This window comes from Lemur catta, chromosome 5, assembly GCF_020740605.2.
Source record: "Lemur catta isolate mLemCat1 chromosome 5, mLemCat1.pri, whole genome shotgun sequence".
Taxonomy (NCBI): Eukaryota; Metazoa; Chordata; class Mammalia; order Primates; family Lemuridae; genus Lemur; species Lemur catta.
Window position 1 is genome coordinate 16532490 of NC_059132.1, and position 26973 is coordinate 16559462.

The window sequence follows — 26973 nt, forward strand, 5'->3', positions numbered from 1 at the left end:
CTCTCAGCACCTACTACCAAAGCCAATCAGGGAAGGCTTCCTGGAGGAAGTGACAACCAGGCTGACCCCCCCTAAAAGTATGAATAGGCATTAGCCAGTTCTGTTATTAGCCATAGGGAAAAGAAGATGACTTTGGACAGATGCTTCGGAAGCAGGCCTAGTGGGACTCCTTCTGGGAACTACAAATTGTGGGGTGGGGAGAGGGGATGGAATGGGAGGGGGGAAAAGAGGGGAGGTGGGCTATGGAAGCAGGTGCAAGCTCTGCTGAAGTCTGCCAGCTTCAGGTCACATTCCCTCTGCTCTGCCACCTCCTTGGACACTGTGTCAGTTGATGAATGGCAGAAGAGCAAGTTGGAGATCAGTTGAAGGTCAAAAAGGGAAGTGGCCACCAGTTTGGCAGAGTCAGGGCCTCAAATGCAGCCCCAGGGTCAATAGTTCTCAAGGGTTGTGTGTTTAAAAAAAAAAAAAAAAAAAGCCACCAGAGCACTGTATTCAGTATAGATTCCTGAGACTTCCACCCCAAGAGTCCCTGTCCAAAGGGCTGCCAGCGGTTCAGATGCAGGGTGCCCAGGGCTGCGTCTGGCCCCGAGCAGTCCCGGAAGGGCACAATCTCCCCCACCTCAACCCCTGAGGAGGGCTCTTGCCCCCTTCCTTCACCTGTCCCAGTTGTAGCCGGAACAAAACTGGGCCCTCTGCTTCCAGCGCCCAGGCTGCTCCCGGGTTCCCGACTGCAGCGGTGGGCAGGGGGTGGTGTGGAAGGGGAGAGGAAACACGAATTGGACTTCATGGAAAAGCAAAGTGCTTTTCCCAGTGGTCTCCTGAAGACAGAGGAGGGGTCTGTAGCACATGAAGCAGCAACCACCTTGAACCTCGAAGTTCCCATGGTGAGGCGCTTCCTCAAACCCCATCTTCTCTCCCAAACTCCAGCTCGCCTGCCCGGGTTCTCTTGTGAGGCCTGGAGCAAAGGGCTGAGGGGGCTTGGTGCGGACAGGGGTAATTCTGTGCACCACCCCTCCCTGCCTAAGGGGTGGTCCTCCCACATTCAGCCCAGGGGGCCACGTGGCAGTGGGTGACCAGATGGTCTCATTTTTCTCTAGGGAAGCCCAAAATACAACTTTTTATGGGATATTTTCTATATCTAAATATTATCGATGAATATAGGTTTTTTTAAAGAGTCTCAATGTGGGACCAAGGATGCATGTCCTCACGTGGACGGGGAGGGTCCCCAGTATTGGCACGTTACTTTGGTTTGAACAGCAGAGGCCCGGAGCTCTGAGCACGTAAGTGTGAACACGTGCAGAGCACGTTCTCGCTCTGAGGAAAGGACTGCAGGTGGGCGGGAGAAGGGTCCTGAGGCCACCGTCCTGGCTCCCCTCCCGCAGGCATCCCCACCTCCACGGGCCTCTCCGCCCTGCGCCAGGGCACCGACCGGCCGCTGGGCGGCTTCCACGGCTGCATCCACGAGGTGCGCATCAACAACGAGCTGCAGGACTTCAAGGCCCTCCCGCCGCAGTCCCTGGGGGTCTCGCCAGGCTGCAAGTCCTGCACCGTGTGCAAGCACGGCCTGTGCCGCTCCGTGGAGAAGGACAGTGTGGTGTGCGAGTGCCACCCCGGCTGGACCGGCCCACTGTGTGACCAAGAGGTTCGGGACCCCTGCCTTGGCCACAGGTCAGTGTCCCAAGAGCCCCAGGCTACCCCCTGGGGCTCCCAGCATGGCTAAGTGGGGGGCCCTGGCAGGTGCCGGAGGGATTGTGCTCAGGCTGCAGGCAGACGGGATCCGTGTACACGCAACCGCCTAAAAGCTCCAGAGGCTGAGCGTCCACCTCCAAGCAGCAGGTCCACTCAGGGGCATCAGAACCCCTGGCTCCACCCACAAGAAAAGGATTGTTCTGGAAAATTTAGACTCAGTCAAAAGGCCGCAGGTTCCCCAGCCCTGCTCTAGACCCTGTCCAGAGCCCCAGTGAGCCGCCACGCTGCCCCTGTGGGAATTTGGAAACGGTAACCCTCTGGGTGGCACTCGCCTTGGCAAGCACAAGGGTGACCTTCAGCCCCAACTTGACTGCAGCGCCTGGGCCAGGCACCCGGTGTATATCACCCACACAGCCAAACCACACTTAATATTTTAATCAACTATTCATTCAGCAAGTATCTATTGAGGGCCAGGCTGTATGCTAACTATAGAGATCCAGTATTCTCAGTGTTAAGAGCTCTGACTCAGCCAAAAGTAACACTGGAGCTACGATCTGGTTGGCTGACCAAGTTGGGAGTTGATATTTTGCATTGGACATGAGAGCCACTTATTAATATAAAGGGTTTGAGCTTCCTGTGTCGCTCTTGAGCATGTGTGTGTGAGTGAGTATAATTAATATGATTCCTGGCTCTGTCATCCGCACAGGGGCAGGAATGCATCATGATTAAGAACATAGGCATTACCATCAGTTTTCCCATCGATGAGATGTGGATAAGACGATCTCCTGCATAGGAGCAGCAGAGGAGGGTTTGTTGTGGAAATTAAGAGTGACACTAGGTGTAAAGCACTTAGCACAATGCCTGGCACATAGCGAGGGGTACCTGCTCGTGGTTATGGCAGTAGTAGTGGTGTTTTTATTATCATTTAATTGAGTAGAGCAATGCAAACATTGAGTGCATGCTTAGATTCTTCCAAGCGATGATGTGCACTTGGCCATGTGGGTTCTGGTGTGTGTGTGTGACAGCAAGCCAGCCTCTGTTGTGGTCACAGCTGGCGGTGGACATTGAGTGACGCTCACGAGCTTCCAGCTGCTTGGCCCCTGGGATGGGGTATATAAGAAAAGACAGACGCTCAGCCACTGGGCTGGCAGAGGACAGACAGGGGCGGGGGGGAGGATGGAGAAGGCCTATTGGCCACACTCAGCACCAGGCCCCACAGCTCCAGGTCCCCAGCGTGGCCCCTGGCTGGGGTGGAGGGGACAGCCTCTGGCAGCACCAACTCTGATCTGGTTCCCTTCTCACGCTCCCCTCTTCCCCCAGCTGCAGCCATGGAAAATGTGTGGCAACCGGGACCTCGTACGTGTGCACCTGTGCCGAGGGCTATGGAGGGGCCTTGTGTGACCACAAGAATGACTCCGCCAATGCCTGCTCAGCCTTCAAGTGTCACCATGGGCAGTGTCACGTCTCAGACCAAGGGGAGCCCTACTGCGTGTGCCGGCCCGGCTTCAGCGGGGAGCACTGCCAACAAGGTGGGTGTGCCGGGCGCACGGGGGAGAGGGCTGGGGAGGAAGCAGGCTCAGAGCTGGACGCCACATCCATACCGCCTAGCGCCAGTTCTGGCTGTGCCACCGAGAGGCTGCACGACCTTGGTCCTGTCACTTTCTGAGCCTCAATTCCCTCATCTTGAAAATGGGGGCAATACTCTGCCTTCTGTATCGGTTATCTATTGCTGCATAACAAGTTAGTCCCAAAACATGGCAGCTCAAAGCCAAAATAAACATTTTTTTATCCCACACAGTTCCTGGGGGCTGGGAATTAATAAGCAGCTTAGCTGGGGTCTCAAGGCTGCATTCAGCACAACTAGGGCTGCAGTTACCTGCAGGCGAACCGGAGGCGGCAGCATCTGCTCCCAACGTGGGGCCCTCCTGTGGTGCTGGCAGGAGGCCCCGTCCCACCCCATGTGAGTTGGCTGCGCGGGCAGGCGGAGGGTCCTTGAGATGGAACAGCCGGCTCCCTTCAGAGCGAAGGACCCAAGAGAGCAAGGAGGAAGCACAAAGTCTTACATGACCTAGTGCCTTGGAAGTCACACCAGCATTTCGGTTACCTGGGTCAGGCACGTCTACTGCAGGAGGGGGACACATAGAGCACATCCATACCCGGAGGCAGGGGTCACTGGAGCGTGTTGGAGGCTGGCTGCCACACTGCCTTGTAGGGGTCATTGGAAGAAGTACGCAGGATGTAAAATATCTGGCACCTGGCACAATGCTGAGTTTGGCAGCTGAACTACATTAGAGCCTAATTTCATGAACAATCCAGGCTAAGATTCTTAAGAGCCACCATGGTGGTTGTGATGAAGGCCAAGCTCTGTCACTTAGAACCCATGTGACCTCGAAGAGCGCACGTCTTACCTCTTTGGTTCACTTTCTCTCATCCAAAAGTGCAAATAACTCATAGCACCTCTGCCCGTAGGTTTATTGTGAGGACAAAGGGAGGGCCTGGTAAATAAAGCATCAGAAGTTAAGATTCTTAAAATGTGAACTTTAACATTTCATGAGTGAGTGATAAATAACTTACAAACAAACGATAAAACTAATTTAAAGATGAAACGAGTGAAGTGTCGAAAATGACCATCAGTGGACCTCTTTGGGAGAGGAAGCAGGAACCATCTGGATGGTTCTTGTCTCTTTGCTCCTGTTCTCCTCCAGCTTTTTGGCCCAGGCAGTGCCATGCCTTCAAAACTGATTCATACCGCAGCCCCTGACTGGAACCATCCTCGTAACCTGGGAGTTCTTAAAAATGCAGACCCTCAGGCTCCACCCCAGGCCTGAGAACCTGCATTTTGTCAAGGGCCCCAGTGATTCGCATGTGCAGTAACATTGCAGCTGGTGCACCGGTCTTCATCCAACCCTCCTGCCCTTGGGTCAGCAGAACCCAGTTCCCTTATCTGATCTATTCTCAGAAACATCAAATTTATCTCAGTGAGTGGCCCCTTTATTGTATAATTTTGACACGAGCTCAAAAAAGGAAAATTAAAATTAAATTATACTAACATTAAAATGGTTCTGTGTCCCCTTGGAGTTTTTCCTCCTGCATGGACATTGAGAAGTCTTCCTCCATGCCACCAGAGTCCCAGGCAGGCCACCCCGTCACTTGAGGGCTCTCCCACATTTTATACCTAAGGGAAATACCCTTCTTAACCAAAACTGCTCATTTTTTAAAATTGGATTAAATAACTTATTTTCAAGTAATTTCTGACTTACAGAAAAACTATCAGGACAGCATAAGCAGCTCTCATCGTCCCTTTACCCCAGTTGTGACACGTTGCCACATCTGCACTCTCCCCCACCCCACATCACACGCACGTGCACACGCCCATCAGCATTAGCCTCTTTCTGATCTGATCCTTAGAGCAGTCTCATAAGTTTAAAAATTTGTTTCAATCTTAACACAGTTCACATTATGTCATTTTAAAACACCTAAAAGCTTTAAAATGCATACAGCCTCTTCTCCCTCACAGTCTCCTCTGGTACAGCTTGTGAGTTAGCTGGAAGGAAAGGCAAATGTGTCACTATGTTCCAGACATGGAAACTGAGGCTCAGAGATGACAAGTGACCTACCAAGGCTGTGTGGCCCAGGTCCCTGGCTCCGTTCCGTGGCTCCCTTCCTCAGTGCAGTAAGGACAGCAGGGGGTGGAGATAGAGGGTTAGGTCAGGATCAAGAGCATCCAAGCAGATACAGGGTCCCCTTTCCCTCCCTCCAGTTATTCCTAGGACTTCTGGAAAAGTCCCTCCCCAAACACTGTCTCATTCACTCCTGCCGCTTACTCAGATCTCAGCCCCAGCACCACTTTCCAGAGAAGCCTCCCTGCTGCCAAGTGCCTTTGCTACATGCTCTTGCATGAACTTTCCTTTGTAGCATCTACCTCAGTCTCAACACAATTATATAATTAGTGTCTAGACTCCAGACCAAGGGAGAAAGGCTACTGGGAGAGGTGGGGGCCGGGGCACACGGGAGCTCTCCTGCCCCACCCACGGCACTCAGCTCATCCTTGCAATGCAGGGATGCAGGCTTAGCTGTACCAGACCTCCTGGTTTTCAAAGAAGCCAGAAATCCAAACTTAGGTGAAATCTCCTGTTATTTGAATGTTGGCATTTGGTTTAGGCTTTAAGCATGTGTAGGGAAATCAAAACTTGTCTGGGGACAGGACTTAGTCCACAGTCCACCAGTTTGCCTCATCTGGTTTGGACGTTAAGTTCCTTGAAGGCAGGAGCAAAGCCTGTCTGTATCACCGTTTTACCCGTGGGGCTTAGTTCCAAGCCTAGTAAAGAGCCTGGCACAGAAAAGCCACCTAACTAACAGTCGTGAACTGGTTAGGTGGATGGGTGGGTGGGTGAGTTCTCAGGGTCTCCACATGCCAAGTGTTCCAGAACGGCCTACCTGGGTTCTGCTCGTGGTCCCGACAGCCACTACACTGCCAGGGCCCTGACGCTGCGCCTTCTGCCCTCTGCAGAGAGTCCGTGCCTGGGCGAGGTGGTCCGAGAGGTGATCCGTCGCCAGAAAGGTTATGCGTCATGTGCCACGGCCTCCAAGGTGCCCGTGATGGAGTGTCGCGGGGGCTGCGGGCCGCAGTGCTGCCAGCCCACCCGCAGCAAGCGGCGGAAATACGCCTTCCAGTGCACGGACGGCTCGTCGTTCGTGGAGGAGGTGGAGAGACACTCGGAGTGCGGCTGCCGCGCCTGCGCCTGAGCCTGAGCCTCTGGCCCGCAGCCCGGCTCGGTGGGGCTGGGACAGCCACGGGGGACCCCTCGCAGTGCGGAGAGAAGGGGATGAAGCCGGAGAGGAAACAGAAGAAGAGAATATTAAGTATATTGTAAAATAAACAAAAAATAGAACTTATTTTTATTATGAAAGTGACTATTTTCATCTTTTATTATATAAATATATCACAGCGTCTGAGTATATGGACCATATAAGTGAGTTATTTTTACCGAGTTTTGTGTTGTGTATTTGTTGTGTTTTTATAAACAGCTGTTAAAAGTTTTAAGGGGAAAAAAAGACTAATAAAAATGTTTTAAAACGAAAGGATAAGAATAAAGAATGATAGCCTGTCTGAGGCAGGAGGAGGTTGTCACATTTATGAAATGCCATCATGGTGGCAGACAACACGGCCTGCTAACTAGCTCAGGAAGAGGAGGGATAAGAGGAAGAAAGAGAAGGAAAAGATTTCTCTTTGTTTCTTCTTGTTTTAAACTCCCTTTTTTCTTCCCTAAAAGCACCCAGCTTTTCAGAGTCCTGGCTGTCAGATGCCCAGTTCTTTAGGAACAGCTGGTGTAGGCTTCTCAGAGTCTCCCCGTGACCCAGACAACTGCCACCCTGTCTGTCCCAGGGCTCGCTGCGGGGTCTGAGCCCACTGGGAGACCCTTCTCCTCCTTCCTGGCTGGCCCTGCTTCCCATTTGAGCACTGACTACCTGAACTCTACTACAGGATTAATCGGGGACCGTTGTACCAATTTTTCAAACAGCTGCTCTTCTCCTGCCCCTCCCCAGGAGAGGGAAGAGAGGGTCACGCTGTCTCCTCAGGCCCCACGCACTGCCTCCCTCCCTCCAGCCAATTGCATGTTGGACAGCAGTGCCGGGAGGGCCGGCAGCCAGGCCGGCCAGGGGGAGGAAGGCCTTAGAGCCAAGCCCACCCACAGCCCCAGTAGACGTCCCACTCTGGAAGGTTCTTGGAGGCTCCCACTATAGGATGGATGGGCCTCTGCCACCTGACCCTCCAGACCACCATCATAATGACAAAGTACCTCTTGTCTGCTACCTTATCTATGCAACCCCTACCTCCCTGGGAAAGGTAGAGGCTGCACTGCCCATTTCATAGATAAGGCAAGTTACAGAGCCTGCAAGGGGGCCTCTGTCCTTAAGCCACAGTGCTGATCATTGGAAGAGCCAGACCTGGGTCCAGACTCAAAGCTCTAGATTGTTTCTCCAGAGTGGAGATTCGGGCCATTTAAATTCACCAGCAAAGCCCTACCAGAAAAGGAAAAGTGGATGTTTTTTCCTGCTATTTTTTTTCTGTTCTTGTTCTGCCTTGTTTCATTCTTCCCCCCACCCCAGTCTGGAAAGATTGCAGAGGGAGGGACTGAGATATGTAGGGAATGTGAGCAGAGGCAGCGCAGCCAGCCTCTGCCTCCACTCCTATAGAGGACTCTCTCCCCGCGTCTGGCTAGTGAGCATCCCCCAGGGTCTCAGCCATTCACGCCAAAGCCCTGGCTCACCACCCAGCCCTCCTTCCGGCCGCCTCCACTGCAGAGGTTTCAGAGAGAAGGATTTGGAACTCAGTGGAGCTGTCAGCTCTGACATTCCCCAGGGGAGCCTGGCTGCTCTGTGAGGATCAATGGTGGCCAAAGACTCAAGGGATAAAGACACAAGGCAAGTAGAAGATAGGGAGGGATAGAGGGAAAGAGGAGGGAGGGAGGAAGGAAGAATGGAAGGAAGAGAAAAATGAAGGAGGGAGGGAGGGAGATGGTGGAGGAATTTACCTGAAAATATGCATGTTAATATACATTATGTGCCAGGTACTGTGCCTTATGATGGCTTATTTTCAAATATTAATAGATTTATTTTGTATTTACATTACACATCAGATACCTAATTGTGATATATGTATATGTGTGTGTGTGTGTGTGTGTGTATTCATTGAATTCTCAAAACAACCCTATAGTTAAAACATTAACCCATTTTACAGTTGAGTAAGACATAGAGAAGTTAAGGAATTTGCCCAAGAGTAGATGTCTAATAAATTGTAGAGCCAGGATTTGGGCCCAGGCTGTCTGACTCCAAATTTGCTCACTTACCCACGAAACCATACTACTTCTTGTGGGAGAGACACAGTCCTGCCTTTAAGGACCCTACAGTTGGAGCAGAAGCTGTCATGAAAATGGACTACTGCTTTACTACACAGCGAGTTCTCGAACGGCAGTGTAAACAAAGAAGTAGCTGCCCAGAGGACAGAATTGCCAATCCTGGATCTTCAAGGATGAACAGGAGTTTGCCAGGGGCAGGAAAGGGAATTGAACCTCCTTGGGAATAGCCCATTAAAAGGCAGTGAACCATGGAAAAGCCTGGCAGGTGTGGGGAGCAGTCAGAGGCCCAGGGTAGCGGGAGTGCGGGACACACACTGGAGAGCAGAGAGACCTCAGAGCCGCGCGTGCCACGCGAGGCCAGAGCCTGCCGGCGGGGTTGTTTGAGGAGACTAGTAAGACAAGCCCTGATTTAGGAAGAGACCTGTGGCAATGTAGGGAAAGGCCTCGAAGAGAAGGTAGACGGGGCTCTCTCACCCAAAATGGTCCTGGGGGCTCCCAGTGGTTCACTCTGCGGCTAGAAAACACTGCTTTCCACGGGGATCACAAAAGTCTTTACGGCAGCTCAGAAGCTCTGCCCTGGGAGGGGTGTCCTGGGATCTGCTGACACCCCCCTGCCAGCCTCGAATCCCCTGCAGGTGGACCTGAGCCTTAGCCCACCACCAACACCCTGGCCAGCCTCTCCCCACCCAGCGTGAAGCCCACTGAGCCTGCCCAGGGCCACTAGCATTGGGGGAGGACTCACTGGGCTGCAGGCCTTCCCTCTGCCTCCCCGAGGAACCCAAGACCTCCCTCAGTCACCCCGGGCCCAACCCTGAATACAGCCACAGTCGTCCCGGACAGCAAAAGGGCCAGGCCTATCTGTCAGTGTGGCTTAGGGGGCATTTTGAACCTTCATCCTCAATTTCAGAAGCCATGACTTTAAGAAATGCCAAATGCAGGGACCATTAAGAAAATTCTCCCCAAAATCAAGTTTTCCTAATAAGTGAAGTTAAAACTTTCTCCTTGAGCAGCCAAATTCTAGAAATGGAAAGTCTCATGGGGCAGGAGTTTAGTTAGTTAATTTGCACCTTAAAAAATATGGTTCAGGCCTGGGCTCATGCCTGTAATCCGAGCACTCTGGGAGGCCAAGGCTGAAGGATCGTCTGAGGCCAGGAACTCAGACCAGCCTGAGCAAGAGCAAAAGCTCTACAAAAAAATAGAAAAGTTAGCTGGGCATGGTGGCATGTACCTGTAGTCCCAGCCACTCAGGAGGAGGCTGGGGCAGGAGGATCATTTGAGCCCAAGAGTTTGAGGTTGCAGTGAGCTATGACGATGCCACTGCACTCTACCCAGGGCAACAGAGCGAGAGACTCTGTCTCAAAAAAACCAAAAGCAAAAAAAAAATATGGTTCAATGTTTGTGTGTGGGGACAGGCATGTGCAGAAGACGCCACTCCAGCTGTTTCCCCCTGAGCAGGAATCAGGAAAGGGGAAGGAGGGTCTCCTTTTGACTCAACCAAGGGGACCTACGATGGCTGATGAAATGGTGTATTTAAAAGCTCTTTGTAAAGTGTAAACTAAAAACCTTAAATGTAAGATGCTGTTGTTATTATTGCTGTTGCTGTTGCTATTATAGATATGCCAAAAGGCCCTTTTCAGAAGACGGCTTTGCCTTTTCAATTTCATAGCAAGAAACCCAGGTCTGATACTGCAGAAAGATGAGGAGAGGGGCAAGAAGAGGGAGCTCTCCCAGGGCCAGAGAAAGGAAGGAGAAAAGCCCCGAGGGTGCCCTTCAGGAATGGCCAGGACTGAGATTGAGCTCAACTTGCCCTAACCCAGAGACAAGGCTGTGGCCAGACTGAACCCAAAGGCCAAGCAGTCACCCACTGCCCTTGCTGGGACCAAAAGTCCAAAGCAACAAGTGCCCCTCAAAACCCAGGATCCGAGATCTCAGAGCTGGAGGAATCCTAGGCGGTTACTGGTAGGCAGGAGAACTGAGGGGCAAATTCAAGAAATGAAGTGACCAGACCACAGACCAAAGTCACACAGCTAATTACTGCCAGAGGCAGGACAGACTCAGGTGTCTTCCCAGGCCAAAGTTCCTCCTGCTACCCCACAATGGGTGTCCAGACAGAGACAGGCCCTTCTTGATGGCCCGGCGAATGTCCCCTGCCTCCCCTGCAGCCATCTCCCCGCGCTCTCTCAGATGGTGGGGAAGCTGGGGGCATGGCCTTGTGGGGTGGCACTTATTTATATTTTCTAGTCTGGGTTAAACAGTGCCCCGGGAAACCCCTGGGAAAAGACGGCGAGGGATGCCAGCTAGCAGGACCAGTAAAAACAGAATTGGGCATTTGGCAAAGCTTGTTTCTCTAACTCAACAATAGGTTCTAGTAGGAAATTTTTAAACATGTTTTAAAAAACAATGTTTTAGTGCCACTTTCCCAGTATGGAATAAATAATGTGCACTCTTTTTTGAACAGACTGTCATATTCTGATGTCATTAAAATAAACAGATGAGTCACAGAAGAGCTATTGGAGGCTCCTGTGAATGCCAAATCTCAGCCCTGCGCCACGGTGTGTGTTTCATCTTCACCCCTGACTTTCACACCCCGAGACAAAGATGATTGCATTTATGGGGCTTGGGACAAGTCCAGTGTGGAATTGGTTGAAAGAATCACTTTCGTGGGCCATGAAATGAGAAAAATGGATCCTGAGTTCCCCAGAGCGGTGGAAGAGAAGACTCAACACATGCAGGGTCTCCGGGGATGTGGTCCATGTGGCCACAGGGGAGGAGGCCACTCCAGTTTAGAGGAAGAGAACACTGAGACGTGAAGGAAGATTCTCCCTGGGGACTCCACTGCCTAATTATGTGTCTTCTTTATTCGTTCCTTCAACAGGGATTTATTGAGCATCTACTATGTGCTAGGCACTGTTCTAGGCATCAAGGACTCCAAAGAGGATCAAGACAAAGTCCTTGTTCTCCAGGAGTTTAAACTTTAACTGCAGGAGTGGGCCAATCAACAAACAAATAACGTCAGAGGGTGATAAGTTCACTTCAGATAATACTATAGAGGAGACAGACATGCCAGCTTGGCTCGGTGGGTGCTTTATACATGAAGAACTGAGGCACGGGGCAGGGGAAAGTAGCAAGAAAAAGGAGAAGGAAGCCCGGCCATGCAGCACCCACTAGACAGCTGCCCCCACAGGGGTGACATCCAAGGGAGTGGGGTGGCCCAGGCATCTCAGTAGGCCAGAGCACGGCCTGGGCGAGACAGCACTACGCAGGCTGCGGGTGCGGGAGGGAAGGCGGAGTCCACCTTCAGCCCTGGGGCATCCTTGAGAGGCTGTGGACTCACAGAGGGAAGACTGCTAAGGGTCTGGAGGCCGGCTGAAGGCCACCCTCACTTCCCTGGCAGATGGCCTCTCATCTCTGCCACTGAGAGCAAGACACTGACAGGCAGCAGATGTGCCAAGTGTTGCAAAGGGGGCCAGACCGGACCACACAGGCCAGGGTCCCTGAGCCTCCATCACAGGTGCCCTTGACATTTGTCTCATACCTTTCAGCATGCATGAATCTGACGTGGGCGGGGGTGGATTTGGTGCTGATACACATAGCATCAGACAGCCCGCGTGTCCCTGCCAGCAGGAGCTCCTATCTGGAACCTATGGTATCCACCTCCTACATTTAGACCAGAAGCCTAGAGCCCAGGGGTGCTGCTACCCATCCTACAGTACACAGGACAGCCCCCACAACAAAGACTTACCCTGCCCAAGATGCCCACAGTGCTAAGATTAAGCTGCCCTTGCTCAGTCTGACCACATCCTCCCCTAGATACCTGGACGGAATCATTTACAAGGGATGAAGGATGCAGGGGTGCAAAAAAGGCAACAAACAGTGAGCTCCTCAGGTGCCCTGACTGGAACACACTGCAGGCTGGTCGTCCATACTTGTATTTAGAATACCATTATCGGTGAGAAACTGGGACCAAGACGACATTTCTGGCAACAGGGGACCACCGTGATCCTTTCTGCCATTCTTTGCCCTGACTACTCCGGCACTGCAAATGTGTGCAGAGCAGAGGATCTTGGGTTTTACATACTAGGATGACATAAAGTATGGCATAGCATGTGACACTCACCTTCGGACCTGCTAGCGACAGAGAAATGAACAACAGAATTGATAAAAATGCTATGTTTCTATTTTCTGAACTCTACCCTTCATCGAGGCCCTAGCAGAAGAAACAGGAAAAGGTCATCAGTTTGTTAAATCAAGACATGCGGGTTGAGGATTTGTTTGTGGTCTGTCAAAGGTGAGTGAAGAAATCATGGTTCAGGCCGGGCGCGGTGGCTCACACCTGTAATCCTAGCACTCTGGGAGGCCGAGGCGGGTGGATAGCTCGAGGTCAGGAGTTCGAGACCAGCCTGAGCAAGACCCCATCTCTACTAAAAAAAAAATAGAAATAAAAATTATCTGGACAACTAAAAATATATATAGAAAAAATTAGCCAGGCATGGTGGCGCATGCCTGTAGTCCCAGCTACTCGGGAGGCTGAGGCAGTAGGATTGCTTAAGCCCAGGAGTTTGAGGTTGCTGTGAGCTAGGCTGACGCCACAGCACTCACTCTAGCCAGGGCAATAAAATGATACTGTCTCAAAAAAAAAAAAAAGAAAAGAAAAGAAATCATGGTTCAAAAGGCATGAGCAGCCCAACTGCAATTTGCGGCGAAGGATGCTGGGTGAACTCTCAGTAACTGACAGGATTGACTGTCAGAGTAACCCTGCTTTCTCAGTGACCTTGTAAGGTGACACAGGGACGGGAGATGCTCTCAGCTCCCCACTAGGGCTGTGCAACTAGACTCTGTAAACGACCATGTTTAGCAGCCCCTGCAGGGGGAGGGGAGATGAGCAGCCAGTAGGGCTTGAGAGCAGGGTTAGGGAGGGTCTCCGTCAACAGTCCTCATCTCCTCTAGCTCCACTTGCCCGGAGATCACCCCATCCTTCCCCCTACCCTGCTGCTTGACTTTGGAAACATCTCTATGAACTAGAGTTTCCCCATGTAGAAAACAAGGACGGCAAGACCTGACATAACCAAGGCTCTGTAAATTATAAGAGGCAAAAAGTAATCCAAACTGACTTAAGCCAGAAAAGGAACATGTTGATGCAAGTAACTGGAAAATCGAGGGTGGTTCTCACTGCACCAGGCACGAGTGTTTGGATGCTGGAGCTCACACAGTGATGGGGCTCAGGGTGTCTTGTTCATGCCTGGCCTTCTGTCACCCTGACTTCACTCTCAGGAAGCCTCTCCTGAGCAGATGGCAAAGTGACTCCCAGCAGCTGCAGACTGAAAGCGGTAGATGCTCCTAACCTCAAGCCCAGAGGAAAAGAGAGCTTCTCTATCTCCATACCTCCACGCGATGGACCAGAACTGAGTCTCCCTGGCTCTGACGGGCCGGGCTTGGGGCACACGTTCAGCATTGGATGAAACATTATAGTCAACAGACTAAACGGAATTGATTGGCCAAGCCTGTGTCACCTGAGAAACAGGTAGTCTAGAGGGGTGGAGGAGGTTTCCCAAGGAAATGAGGGACTAGAGGCTAAGCCTGCAAAAATGGCAGATGATGACTACTCACCGTAGGTAGTTACCTAGAAAATATGCGACATGGATATGATGTGATGAGGCTGGAGAATCTCCAGTGCACCAGATAAATAAGTGATAAGTAAAGATGTTACCATGTTACCAACTAAAAAATAACACTAGGTTTCCTATCAACATCCTTGAAAGTCTATGAGATTTTCTTCATTGGATTCAAAATGCTATTTTCACTTGGAATTAAAAATTAAATTTAGAATCAGGCACAGTGACTCACACCTATAATCCTAGCACTTTGGGGGGCCAAGGCAGGAGGATCGCTTGAGCCCAGGAATTTGAGGTTGTGGTGGGCTATGATAACGTTACTGCACCCTAGTCTGGGCAATAGAGCAAGAACCTGTCTCAAAAAAATAAAATAAATTTTAAAAGTACAGCCTAAAATGTATCTCTTCACCTAAACTGGAGGAGGACGAAGGGGAGAAAGAGAACAGCTGCCAAACCCTGCTCTGAGTCCTGGAATAAAATATAATTAGCTGAAGAGAGGTTCGTTCACCTTTCAAGTGTATCTCAGAGTGACCCCGGCTCCATGACCTTGGTATGAAAATGACTTCACCTTCCGTATCCTATTGATTGTGGTCGATTGGATCTAGCGACTGGAGAAGTAAAAGATTGCCTAGTTATAGGTGAGAGGGTGAATTCACAGAATGAGGTGAAAAATATGATGGTCGTTAATGATTCACATCCTTTCTTGAAAGGCCAAAGCAAAGCTGCCAGCAGGTTCAGCTGTCCCCATTTAACCAGTGATCGGGAAAGACCCGAATCACATGGCGAAGACACAGCAGAGGGGTGATCTGAACCGGGTTGGGCTAAGCCCAGTGCCAGGTCTGCTCCACTGTAACACCATGATTTGCACCTAACAAGCCCTTGATGAATGTCTGCTGTTGGACGCCTTCCCACTTACAGGGTGTCATGTGTAAGATGCTGGAGCTCATGGGATTAAGGAAAGCCAACAAGCTAATTAATTGGAAGACTCAAACTAGACCTGGTGTAAGTGTTAGAGTAAAGCCAACGCAACTACTGGGGGAAGTAATGGGAACAGCTCTCTTTTACAGAGTGACTGCTGTGTGCCAGAGATTTGACACGTTTATCCTCAACCCTCGTAAAAGTTCTGCAAGGTAGGGATTGTTATCCCCATCTTATAAAGATCCTGAACCTCAGAGAAGAGGGTCATTGCCTGGAGTTCCACACCTACCAAACTGCAGAGCTGGGATTCAACCTAGGCCGGCTGAGTCGAAAGCACATGCTTTTCCACTCTGCCATGCTGCCCCACCATTGGTGGTGGGAACAGTGATCTCTAGTCTAGCTTGTTCATGGGTGGGGCGAGGGGCTGCAAGAAGTGTTTCTAAAGAATGAGGGAGACTGTGAGTCCGCGGAAGCCCAGGGCAGTGGCCTGCGTCTCATAGGTAGGCCTCAGCCCATGATCACCCAGCCACAGCTGGTAAGGCCAGCCTTCAGCTCATGCCCACCAGGGGCATTGCCCACACACAGCCTTGTGGACAATTAGAACTTTCCAGCTGATGGCGGCCAATGCAGTGTTATCCCCTATGCCCTCCTGCACTTGAGAAAAAGCATGTGAACCGGAGTCCTGGGGCTGCCACTGACTTACTATGTCACGTGAGTAGATGTGTCATCTCTCTGAGCACATGCAAAGAAAGAAGGAATAAGAAAAGGAGACTGGGATGATAAAAATCTACTTGCGTCCCAGAAAAGTTACCTGGCAAGAACTTACCATGAGGGATAAACTTATGTGAATACACTTTGTAAAAACTCTAAGCACCATAAAGACATGAGTTAATCCGAGAAACGGTATCCAATCTGTATCCGTTTCTCAGGGCTGCCGTAACAAAGTACCACAAACTGGTTGAAAGCAACAGAAATCTCTTCTCTCGCAGTTTAGGAGGCCGGAAGTCTACAGTCAAGGCGCCAGCAGAACCGGCTCCTCCTGGAGGAACCCACCCGGGCCTTTCTCCCACCTTCTTTCCCGAGGGCTGCCGAGCCTTGACTCGTGGTTGCATCACTCTAAGCTCTGCCTACCTTGTCTCCACGTGGCCCTCTTCCCCACGTGTCTGTGTCCCTTCCTGTCTATAAGGATACTTTCCGTGGATTTAGAACCCAGCCTAATCCAATATGATCTCATCTCCATCCTCACCTTAATTACATTTGCAAAGACCCTATTTCCAAAGTCACATTCTGAGGTTCTAAATGGATGTGAATTCTGGGGGAGACACTATTCGACCCACTATGTAATGTAACGTCTTCATTTACAGCTGAGGAAGCTGAGGCCTTGCAAAGGGAAGCGAGCTGCCCAACGTCATATGGTTTTATACAGTGCCATGCGCATAAACGCTATTAAAGAGCGAAGAGGCAGGTCTGACTTTTCAGAGACCATGTATCAGAGAATAAGCCTTCATAGATCCAGATAAACAAGCCCATCCTGCACAAAGTCCAGAGGAAGCCTGCCCAAAATATGCTCTAAAACCCAACCCATACTTCTCCCTCCCGAGGGGCAGAAGAGGGCAGGCACTTAGCACCACAGGAAAATTATCGAAACCGGAGAAAGAAATCAGAGCGTCGACAGTGTGTCGCCAGCCATCTCTTTAACCAGACACACAGTTTGAGAAAAGCCTCCCGCCTCCCCCTTCCTCCCCCTACAGTCTCCCCCACTTACCGTCTCCAGCCCTGTGGTGGCATCAGAGAAGCGTGCAGTCCGGCCTGTGGTTTACGATGTGCGTCTCTGAAATGACTCCGGTTCTCAGGGCCAGGTGTAGCCACTAGGAAGTTAAGGGCAACTTGATCCTTAGCTGTTTCTCCACGCTTTTCTGCCCGATTATAAATACAGCTTTGTGAAAAATCCAGCCCCACCACAGTCTCAGGCGAGCGGCATGTTTTTCGAAACTCAACTTTCCTTCATGGGCATAGAGCATCGGTTTCCAGTCAAGAGCCAAGGCAAGCCTGTCACCCACGGGGCGCGGAAGGCCCAGCCACGGTACTGAAATCCTCGTGGCCCGAGATAATTGGCTTCCAAACCAAATTCAGCTGCCGGGGTCTGATCAGAAACTGCTGGGTTTCTTTTTCCCTAAACCGATATAATTCCCACCCCCAAGCCCTCTAACCTTGTTTCCGTTCTTTCTCTGGCCTCATTCCTGGAAAATAGAGTCTGGAAATGCCTGGGGACTGCTTGGGTGGGCCCCAAAGCTTCTGGGGGAAGAGAGAGGACTGAAGGTTGTGTTATGTATGTTGCTCTTCCCCCGCCCCCATCAGAGCTTCAAGCATGCCCATCCCCTAGACGGTGCGATCGGGCATCTACCCAAAAGAACAAAAGACAGTCTATAAAAAAGACATCTGCACTCGAATGTTTATAGCAGCACAATTCACAATTACAAAGACACAATTACAAAGACATGGAGGACTGAAGGATACAGAAGGGGTGAAGAAAGAAGCCAGACCCCAAGGCCACGTGTTGTAGGATCCCGTCTGTGTGAAATGCACAGGATAGGTAAATCCATAGAGACAGGAAGCAGATGGGTGGTTGTCCCGGGCTGGGGGAGGAGTGGGGAGTGACTGCTTAATGGGGACAGAGTCTCCTTTGAGGGTGACGAAAATGTTTTGCAACTAAATAGAGGTAATAGGTGCCCAGCATTGTGAATGTGCTAAGTGGCACTGAATGGTGTGCTTTAAAATGGTTGATTTCATGTTATATGAACTTCACCCCAATTTAAAAAAAAAAGGGAAGGAAAAAAAAAGACGGGAAAGGCATGAGGTGGGAAGAGGAAGGAAGCCCTGCAGCTGAGCTGGCTGAGACACAGCACAGGGCCTGTTCTAAACGAACCCCTCCCTTTCCAAGCCAATGCCACAGGCTCAATGCAGGGAGCAGTTTCCCCCCCAGCTTCAGCTAAGGAATCAGGCCCTGAGCCCGCTGGGCGGCGCCTGAAGGTAAGAAAGTTCTGCCTCTTCGGTCATCAGCTCAATCTTGGACTTTTTTCCCTGATAATGTTTTTAAAGGGAGAGCCCCCACCTATTTCAGTATCAGAAAAAAATGAAGTGTCATGAAGCACAGTGGGGCAAAACATATGTATTTTTTTTAATGTAGGATTCTCAGCCTACTTATTCAGAAGGGCTAAAAATGTACATTTCTAAATTGAACTTAATTCCCGTTTGAGCCCCCGTCCTGCTGGATAGCAAAAACTGAATAATCTTCAGCGTCTGCCGTTTCCTTTCTCCAGGGTCTCACCTGGGTTCCAGTCTCAGATCTGAAGACGTTTGCTCCTTGCCGCGGTCACGTATTCTTTCGTGCCAGCTGCCGAGATGTCCTGAGCCTCAGCTGAACACGGAGGCTGCCTTTGCCTGTCTCTCCAGCAAGTCTTCTCCAGGGCTGGGGGGAGGCCCTGTGCCAGCATGCTGCTGCCCCTGGGTGTCTGGAAGCACGCGGTGGCGCCTATGCCATGCTGACCCCAAAGGAAGGAGGTGGAGCTAAGGCTGCTCTCCCACTTGCTTGCTACTCCCAGACGCACAGATCACTCTACGGCTCCCGCATTACCCAGGGTATTGGGAACTCTGGAGACTGACTCAGACACAGGATGCAGCCTCCATTTCCACTCCACTTTTTTCATTCATGTCATGTTGTGGCACAGGAAGAGATCCGGGTATCTCCCCCTTTCCCAGGTTCCACCGGCCACAGGGGCACAGGTGTGCTCTACTCTCGGATTCCCTGCTCCTATTGCAAGGGGCGGCCCTGCAAAAACAACAGGAAAACACCTAACCCCACATAGGGAAATACCTAACCCTACAGTTTCCCCAGCAACGGTTACAGATCGACCCTATGCCGTGTCTCACTAACAGGGACCCTGCAGGAGTTCTGTTTTGCACAACTTCTGAAAAAGCTGAATGAACAGAAAAGAGGTATCTATCTCTCTTTCAAAATTGTGTTTTTGAGAATCTGCTTTTACAGATTCCTGAGTAAACGGCAGAAGGAGCCACAGCCTCAACCTCAGAGTCGCATCTCCTGTGATGACCCCTTCTCCAAGGAAGGGCAGGAAACCAACTCTTGGACTTTGACATCCTTGCAGTTTTCATTATCTACCTGCTGCCGCTTTTGTTATCAACTGACAGCCATCTATTTTTTTCTTTTCTTCGTCCCCATTAAAATCAGCGAGCCACTTGGCCTCGCTGCTGGCATCTCCCTGCTCTTTCTTTGGGATGCCACGCCGTCTCTCTGCTCTCTTCCCCCTTCTCTCCCTCTCTCATTCTCTCTGTCCTTCTAAAGGATAAGATAAATTTTACTTTTATATCTTAATCTCTGCGTGAGAAATCTTTCTCCAGCCGTGCCGTGAGCGCCTACTAAGCTTTCCACCCTAACACTAGACCCAGTCTCTGAAGTAGGATTCAAGTCCACATTTGACTTGAAAGCGCGGGTGCTTCTTCCTACACAACAGTACCTTGTTGGATTTAGCTGGTGTCTTAGAAAGACATGAATCTTTTGACTGCACTTGGGGTGAGGAGACTGTCGGGTAGAAAACCTGAGACTCTCCTACATAGCAGAGCCTCAAGAGCATTGTCAACAGACTGCAGAGATGGAAGCTGTCAAGCGGAGGTTTGTCCAGGGCCCCTTCTTCTCTGCACCCATCCCACATCCTCACTCCATCAAGGCTCCCTGGCCCCTTCAGGAAACTGGGAAACAGTTTACCTGGAAAAGTCAAAAAGACACAAGAGTTTATATAAAAAAATGAAGAGCTGAAAAATTCCAGGCAACGGACAAATCTTGGAAACATTATGCTAAGTAAGAGAAACCAAACACAAAAAGCCACATATTGTATGGCTCCATTGACATGATTCCATTTATATGAAATGTCCACAATAGGCAAATCAATTGAGACAGAAAATACATCATTGGTTTCTAGGGACTAGGAGGAAGGAAAAATGGGGTGCCTGTTTAATGGGTACAGGATTTCTTTTGGGGATGGTGAGAATGTTCTGGAATTAGATAGTGGTGATGGTTGTACAACGTCATGAGTGTTCTGGAAGTCACTGAATGTATACTATGTTGTTGTTAAGGTGATGAATTATTATGTGCATTTTATTTCATAAAATCCAGATGTGCTTGAGTTTGGTCATTAGGACCAATTTATCTCTGGTTGGAGAGCGCAAGGGAGGAATCTACATTGAAGCAGCATTAGGGGGTAGGGTAGCGGCTCCTAGCCTTTGCCCTTGAATATGCAGTTCAGGACAGCTTCTTGTTTAACTCCATCATCTTGTCACTTCTCTTTTCAAATTCTTGATGTATCTAGTTCAGACCCTCCAGCCCTTGATAAGCCTTAGCTGGAACAGAAGGAAATTCTGACATTTGGGATTTTGCCTATTTCCAGACAATTGTGAATGTCCAGAGTTGGAGACACAGACTTCTAGCCCCAACAGAAGGTACTCCCTATGGTCTGGGAATGAGAGTCCTTTAGCCCTGTTTCCTGCTCCGTCAAGGTCCCGTGAAAGAACACTTCATTCTCTGATAACAGCAGTCTCCCACGGAAGTACTAGCCAGGCCCAAGGCTGTTTAGCTTCTGAGGTCAGAGGGGATCAGGCGCATTCAGTGTGTTCTGGCCACAGACAATTCTCTAATAACAGTAGGGACCACCTTGGGTTACAGCCTTACTGGACGCCAAGTCTGGTGCCAGGCATTTAATTTAATCCTTACAAAAAAGTATGAAAATGGTGTTATCATTTCCATGTGACAAATGGGAACGCAGGGTCCCAACTGGCTATGTCACTCCTAAGGTCACACAGCTGATAGGGAGCAAAGCTGAGATGGAAACCCAAGATCACCTGCAAAGCCTAAACTCCTAAGCGTGATATCGCTCTGCCTCTTTCCTCCCAGCCCTGGTGAGATCCCCCCAGGCATCTTCATCCCTGCTGCTCTGACTTCCCAGTTCCCCCGCATCCACTGGTGTTGAGATTCTAGGGTGAAAGTGAGGGGGATGTTCTGGTTCTGGTGACAGCAGAATAGCTTCTATCAAACCAGCCCTCCGACATGTAACGATTATATAATCTGGACAAAATAGTTTCAAAAACAACTGCTTTAAAGCACCGGACAGCAACTCAAACAGGCCAAAATGGAGGGGATCCACCCTCGAAAGGAACCCTTATTAACTCGCTCTTCCCCTGAAGGCGTGTCCCTGCTATACTGTGCGTGGGGAGAGAGTGACTGGAACTCTGGGGGGGAAATGCTTTAAGTGAGGGAGCCACAGAGGTGCCCTAACGCCTGTGTGCCAACGCTCCTCACCTCCTTGGCTGACTGCTAAATGGTCACACACAGGGCGCGACTCCAAGTTACCCAGAAGAAAGCAACTGTGATAAGACTGAAAGGCTGCGGAGAGCCTGGAGTTCAAGTCCTGCCAAGCTGGAGAGGCTTTGGCCTTTTCCTTGAAACACTTTCAGGCCCACACCTTAGGAATAAGGACCACATCCTACAACTAAGGTCTACACCCCGAGAATAAGGAAAAAACAGAAAGAGACTCACTCCAATAAAGGTTAAAACTAAGCTTCCGCGGGACGAAGGTGATCTGTCAATGATTTGACCATCTGCTAGGACAGAACTTAATACTTCTCACATAAAGCCAACAGAATCCAGAGACTCCATAGAGTATGTCACATACAATAAACATATAACCAAAAATGACTTAGCATACAAAGACCCAGGAAAATATGACAAGAGAATGACCCAAAGCTGAGTTAAATATTGGAATTGCCAGAGAAGGACCTTGAATAACTATAATACAGTTTGTATCACTTAATGACAGGGAAATATTCTGACAAATGCGGTATTAGGTGATTTCGTTGTGGTACAAACATTATAGAGTACACTTACACAAACCTAGAGGGTCCAGCCTAGCACACACCTAGGCTGTATGGCATAACCTATTGCTCCCAGGCTACAAACCTGTACAGCATGTTACTGTACTGAATACATGTACTTTTGTGTTTTGTTTTTAGTTTTAAACACACAGACCTATTTTTCTGTTGTTTTCTCAGATTGTTTCCCAGCCCTTAAAAGGTTGCGGGGTAGCTGTCGGTGTATTCTGTGAGAGTGCTCACTTCTAAGCAAGAGAGCCGAATCCCTTGCAAAGCTGCCCTCTTCTCTTTACAGTGTGTGACTAAGGGACAAAGGCATCAGCTACTTAATATTTCCCATGTATGGGCTGGGCTTCAGGCCAGGTGTTCCCACTCCCTCTGCCTGAAGATGGGACCCCCTCTGAGACCTCCAGTCCAGGGCTCTGCAGGCTTCTCAAACTTTAGTGTGCTCATGAGTCACGTGGGGAGCGTGTGGAAATGCAGCTTCCGATGCCGTGTGTGGGGCCTGGGTGGCACCTGAGATTCTGCATTTCTGGTCAGTTCCCAGGTGATGCGGACGCTGCCGGTCCAGGAACCACACTCGGAGCACCCGGGATTTCCACCAGCGCCGTCCAGCTGAAATGTTCTATAACACAAGCCACACATGTCACATAACATTTCCCAGTTGTCACATCAAAAAGGGAAAAAGAGATGACATTAAATTTAATAAGATATTTTATTTAATCTAATTTATGCCAAACAGTATCATTTCAATATGTAACCAATATAAAATACTGAGATATTTTACATTTCTTTTGTGTAATAAGTCTTTGAAATCTGGTGTTTGTTTTACACTTACAGCACATCACAGTTCAGATTAGCGACATTTCAAGCAGTCATGTGGCCGGTGGCTCTCGGTTTGGAAGGCACAGATCTAAATCTGGCTTGAATACTTCTAATGCTAGGCAGCTCACTACCTTCTGGGAAGTCCACTCCGTAGCTGCATGATCTGAGTTGGGAGTTGACAGTAGGACTAGCTGGGGAGACCCAGCTTTACTCTCTGGGTCCCCAAGCCAATTGGCTTTCTCTGTGAGTCAACACCTCACATCTCTGCCTCAGGTAGCCCCGCAGCAGCTCTCAGATGGTTTCTGTGGTTGTTCTCAGTCTCTGCTTTTCTTGTTGAAGAACTTGGCTCAGGGACGCTGACTGATGTCCTCAGGGAGACCCAGCCAGGAGATGGCATAGCTGGGACTTGAAGTCTGGACTTTGAAACCTTGTCTCCCTCTGCTGTAAGAGGCCTTGGTTCCTTCAGTGTGACTTGGTTTCAGAGGACCTTCCAGGTTCACTCACACTCCTGCAGACACATTTACTTCTAAATATGTGGTGAATTACACTGATAGATTTTCAAATGTTGAACCATCCCTACAACTCTGGGATGAAGCCCACTTGGTTTTAATTATTTTTTTGATAAGCACCTGAATTCAGTTTGCCAGGATTTTATCAAGCATTTTTGCATCTATATTCGTAACAAATATTGGTCTGTGGTTTTTTTTGTTGAGTCCTTTCCTGGCTTTGATAACAGGGTGGTGCTGGCTTTGCAAAACGTCTGGGGAAGATTGTTTCCTTCTCAATGTTGTGGAATAATTTCTGCAGGATAGGACTTGTTCTTCTTTGTAGGCCTGGTCATATTCAGGTGGGAAACCATCTGGTCTAGCACTTTTTTTTTTTTTTAAGGAAGGTTTACGATTGCTGCTTCAATTTTGATACTTGATATTGGCCTCTTCAGAAACTCCATTTCTTCCTGATTGAGCCTAAGTAGGCTGTCTCATTTCTTCCAAGTTTTTAAGTTTATGTGCACAGAGATTTCTATAGTATTCATAGATGATATTTTGTATTTCCATGATATCAGTTGTAATTTCTCCTTCATTCCTGATTGAGCTTATTAGAGTCCTTTCTTTTCTGCTTCTGGTTAATCTAGTGAGAGGCATGTCAATTTCGTTTATCCTTTCAAAGAACAAACTTTTTTTTTATTAATCTTCTGTATAGTTTTTTATTACTGATTTCATTTAGTTCTGCTCTGATCTTGGGTATTTCTTTTCTTCTGCTGGGTTTGGGGTTGCTTTGCTCCTCCTTTTCCAGTTCTTTGAGATGAATCATCAGATTGATGATCTGTGATCTTTCTTTCTTTTGGATATAGGCAGCTATGGGTGTAAGTTTTCCCCTCAGTACTGCTTTAGCTGTGTCCCACAGATTTTGATAACTTGTGTCCCTGTTTTCATTTAGTTCAAAGAATGTTTTGATTTCCATCTTAATTTCCTCCTCAACCCAATAATCCTTCAGCAGTAGGTTGTTTCATTTCCATGACTTTATGCAGAGATGAGTGTTTCTGTTGGAGTTAAGACATATATATTTATTAACACAAAGGTACATGACAACTTCAATCATCTAAAGGCCTTAATCAAGCCTGTGACTTCACAATAAGCAGCACTCCATGTCAGGTGCTGATGACAGTCACTCCATAGTGACATTCTGGTTTGGGGTATTTGTGAAGTGCAAATTCTGACTGGGCTTTAGAAGAAACTGATAGCCATGACAAAGAGGAGTCGGGTTCTATCTTTAGTATTTTCTGTTCAATAAAAATACACAGAATCAAAATGTGAAATACTCTGATTGTGCCTCGACTTACTAAAGCACGGCAGAGCCCCAGCTGGAGATGATGCTGAAGTCACCATGAGCCCTGGGCATAGTCAGACTTGTCAAGAGACCCAGCTGGGCTCCTAACAGTCTATTCACATGGGCATCCAAGGAGCTTCGGTGGGAGATCAGAGGGTGTGAGTTATAGGAAGACAATGTTGGAATTTGGTACTTTCTTAATTACTCTCACAGGTAGTTGGAGCACAGAGAGGCTTGAGGTCCCCAGAAGCTGGGGCAGGATTCACTGGGCAGAGCAGGCAAATGGTAGCAGGCACAAGGTAAAGGGGAAATGTACGCTAAATACCACCAGCGCTAACCTCAGAAGGCAACAAGAGTCTCAGAAAATAAATCCAAAGAGAAGGGACTTAGAAGTTAAATACAGCATGGAATGAAAATGTGTTCAACATCGTTAGGGAGACACACAATGAGATACCGCTGCACACACAGCAGAATGGCAAACATTAAAAGTTATCAGTTCCAAGACCTAGTGAGGTTGTGGAGTAACTGGAACTCTAATACACTACTGATGTCAATTGGTACAACCACTTTGGAAAATTCCTTGGCAGTATTACCATTATATGCATATACCTCATGATCCCACAGTCTCATCCCCAGGTAACAAAGTAAGTGCACATTCTAGTGTCCAGCCCAAGGAGCTTGGGAGTCATCACTCTGTCCTAACCATAAGCCAAAGCTGAACTAACAAAAACCAACAACTCTTCCTAGATCTGGCAGAGAAATGAGGTGACAGGACAAAGTGTTGCCCCAAACTAGAGACAGACAGATGGGCAAATACGGAGATCACAAGTTACCAGAACAGAGCAAAGAGCAGAAACTTCCCCAGGAACCAGTACCAGCTCAGGAAAACCTAACCTGCAGCTGACACGCTGCTGGAGGCTCCGTGTGGACAAGTCTGAGAGTTAAATACTCCAAGGAGGCCCAGTCAGAGGGGCCCCACACTTTCATGAGTTTTACCTCTAGGAATCCTACCAGGTTCTTATAGGGACTATTGGAGAAAAATCCCCCTGGTGCCTCGCAGAGGGGGCTGGGAAATAAGCCAGAGCACTTTATTCTTCTTAACAAAACCCCCTTGTGAGAAACTATTTAACCAGGGCCTGACCCACTGGGCTTTATCAGAGCCTGAGTGTCGTAGGGGAAGAGGAATTCCCAACTCCAGCCACTCTTTCCATCCTGTTCCACCTAATGGGTGGGGGAGGAGACTGAGAAGCACATGGAAAGGTCACAGCTCAGGGCACAGGCTCCCCAAGAGACCTAGACCCACTGTGGGACTGAAGAATGCCTCCTCTCCCTCAACACCATATGGTAACACCACTAAAGGCCCATTTAATAGGGTTCCCTTTACCCAGGACATCATGTCTAGCTTTCAACAAAATTTATGAGGCATACTAAAAAGCAAAAGTAAAATAAAATAAAATCACAGTTTCAAAAGACAGATGAAGCATCAGATCCAGATTCAGATATGGCAGGAATGCTGGAATGATCAGACTGGAAATTTAAAGCTACTAGGATAGATATGCTAAGGGGTCTAATGACAAAAGCCAACAGCATGCAGGAACAGATGTGTAATGCAAGAAAGACAGAACTTCTAAGAAAGAATAAGAAAGAAATGCTAGAGATCAGAAACAGAGTAACAGAAATGAAGGATGCCTTTGACAGGCTCATTCCAAGACTGGACACAGATAAGGTAGAATCTCTGGGCTTGAGGATTTGCCAGGAGAAACTTCCAACCCTGAGAAGGAAGAGGAAGGACTGAAAAAAATAGGACAGAATATCCAAGAACTGTGGGCCATCTATGAAAGGTGAAACATACATATAATGGGAATATAAGAAAGAGAAGACAGAAAGGAATAGAAGAAATGCTGGAAGCAATAATGACTGAGAATTTCCAAACTTAATGTCAGACACCAAACCAGAGATCCAGGAAGCTCAGAGAACACCAAGCAGGATAACTGATAAGAAAAAGAAAATAAAAAGCAAAAAACCCCACACAGATACATACCCATAGGCATACCATACTGAAAATGCAGAAAATCAAAGATAAAGAAAAAAATCTTGAAAGAAGCCAGGGTAGGGGGGGATCCCTTATCAATAGAGGAACAAGGATAATAATTATGTCAGATTCTCCTCAGAAACCATGTAAGGAAGAAGAGGGTAGAGTGAAATATCTGATGTCTTGAGAGAAAATAGCCACCAATCTAGAACTCTATTCTCTGCACAATCACTCCTAAAAAGTTGAAGAAGAAATACAGACTTTCTCAGACAAA

The 26973-nt window shown here is 48.9% G+C and overlaps 1 protein-coding gene and 1 long non-coding RNA gene across 2 annotated transcripts in view; one reads left to right on the top strand and one right to left on the bottom strand.

Annotated features, from left to right (window-relative positions):
- SLIT3 (slit guidance ligand 3) overlaps positions 1 to 6804 on the top strand; it is a 574724-nt gene extending 567920 nt beyond the window's left edge. The window contains exons 34-36 of the mRNA XM_045551207.1: positions 1383 to 1668; positions 3010 to 3218; positions 6200 to 6804. Of these exons, the coding sequence (XP_045407163.1) occupies positions 1383 to 1668; positions 3010 to 3218; positions 6200 to 6435 (731 nt within the window). The 3' untranslated portion in view covers positions 6436 to 6804. The remainder of the gene's footprint in view (positions 1 to 1382; positions 1669 to 3009; positions 3219 to 6199) is intronic.
- LOC123637980 lies at positions 2694 to 6150 on the bottom strand. The gene is made up of 5 exons (XR_006735124.1): positions 6127 to 6150; positions 5307 to 5349; positions 4740 to 4864; positions 4098 to 4184; positions 2694 to 2789 (listed from the first exon to the last, which is right to left on the bottom strand). It is a non-coding gene; the product is annotated as an uncharacterized LOC123637980 (long non-coding RNA).
- Positions 6805 to 26973: the final 20169 nt, after the last annotated feature.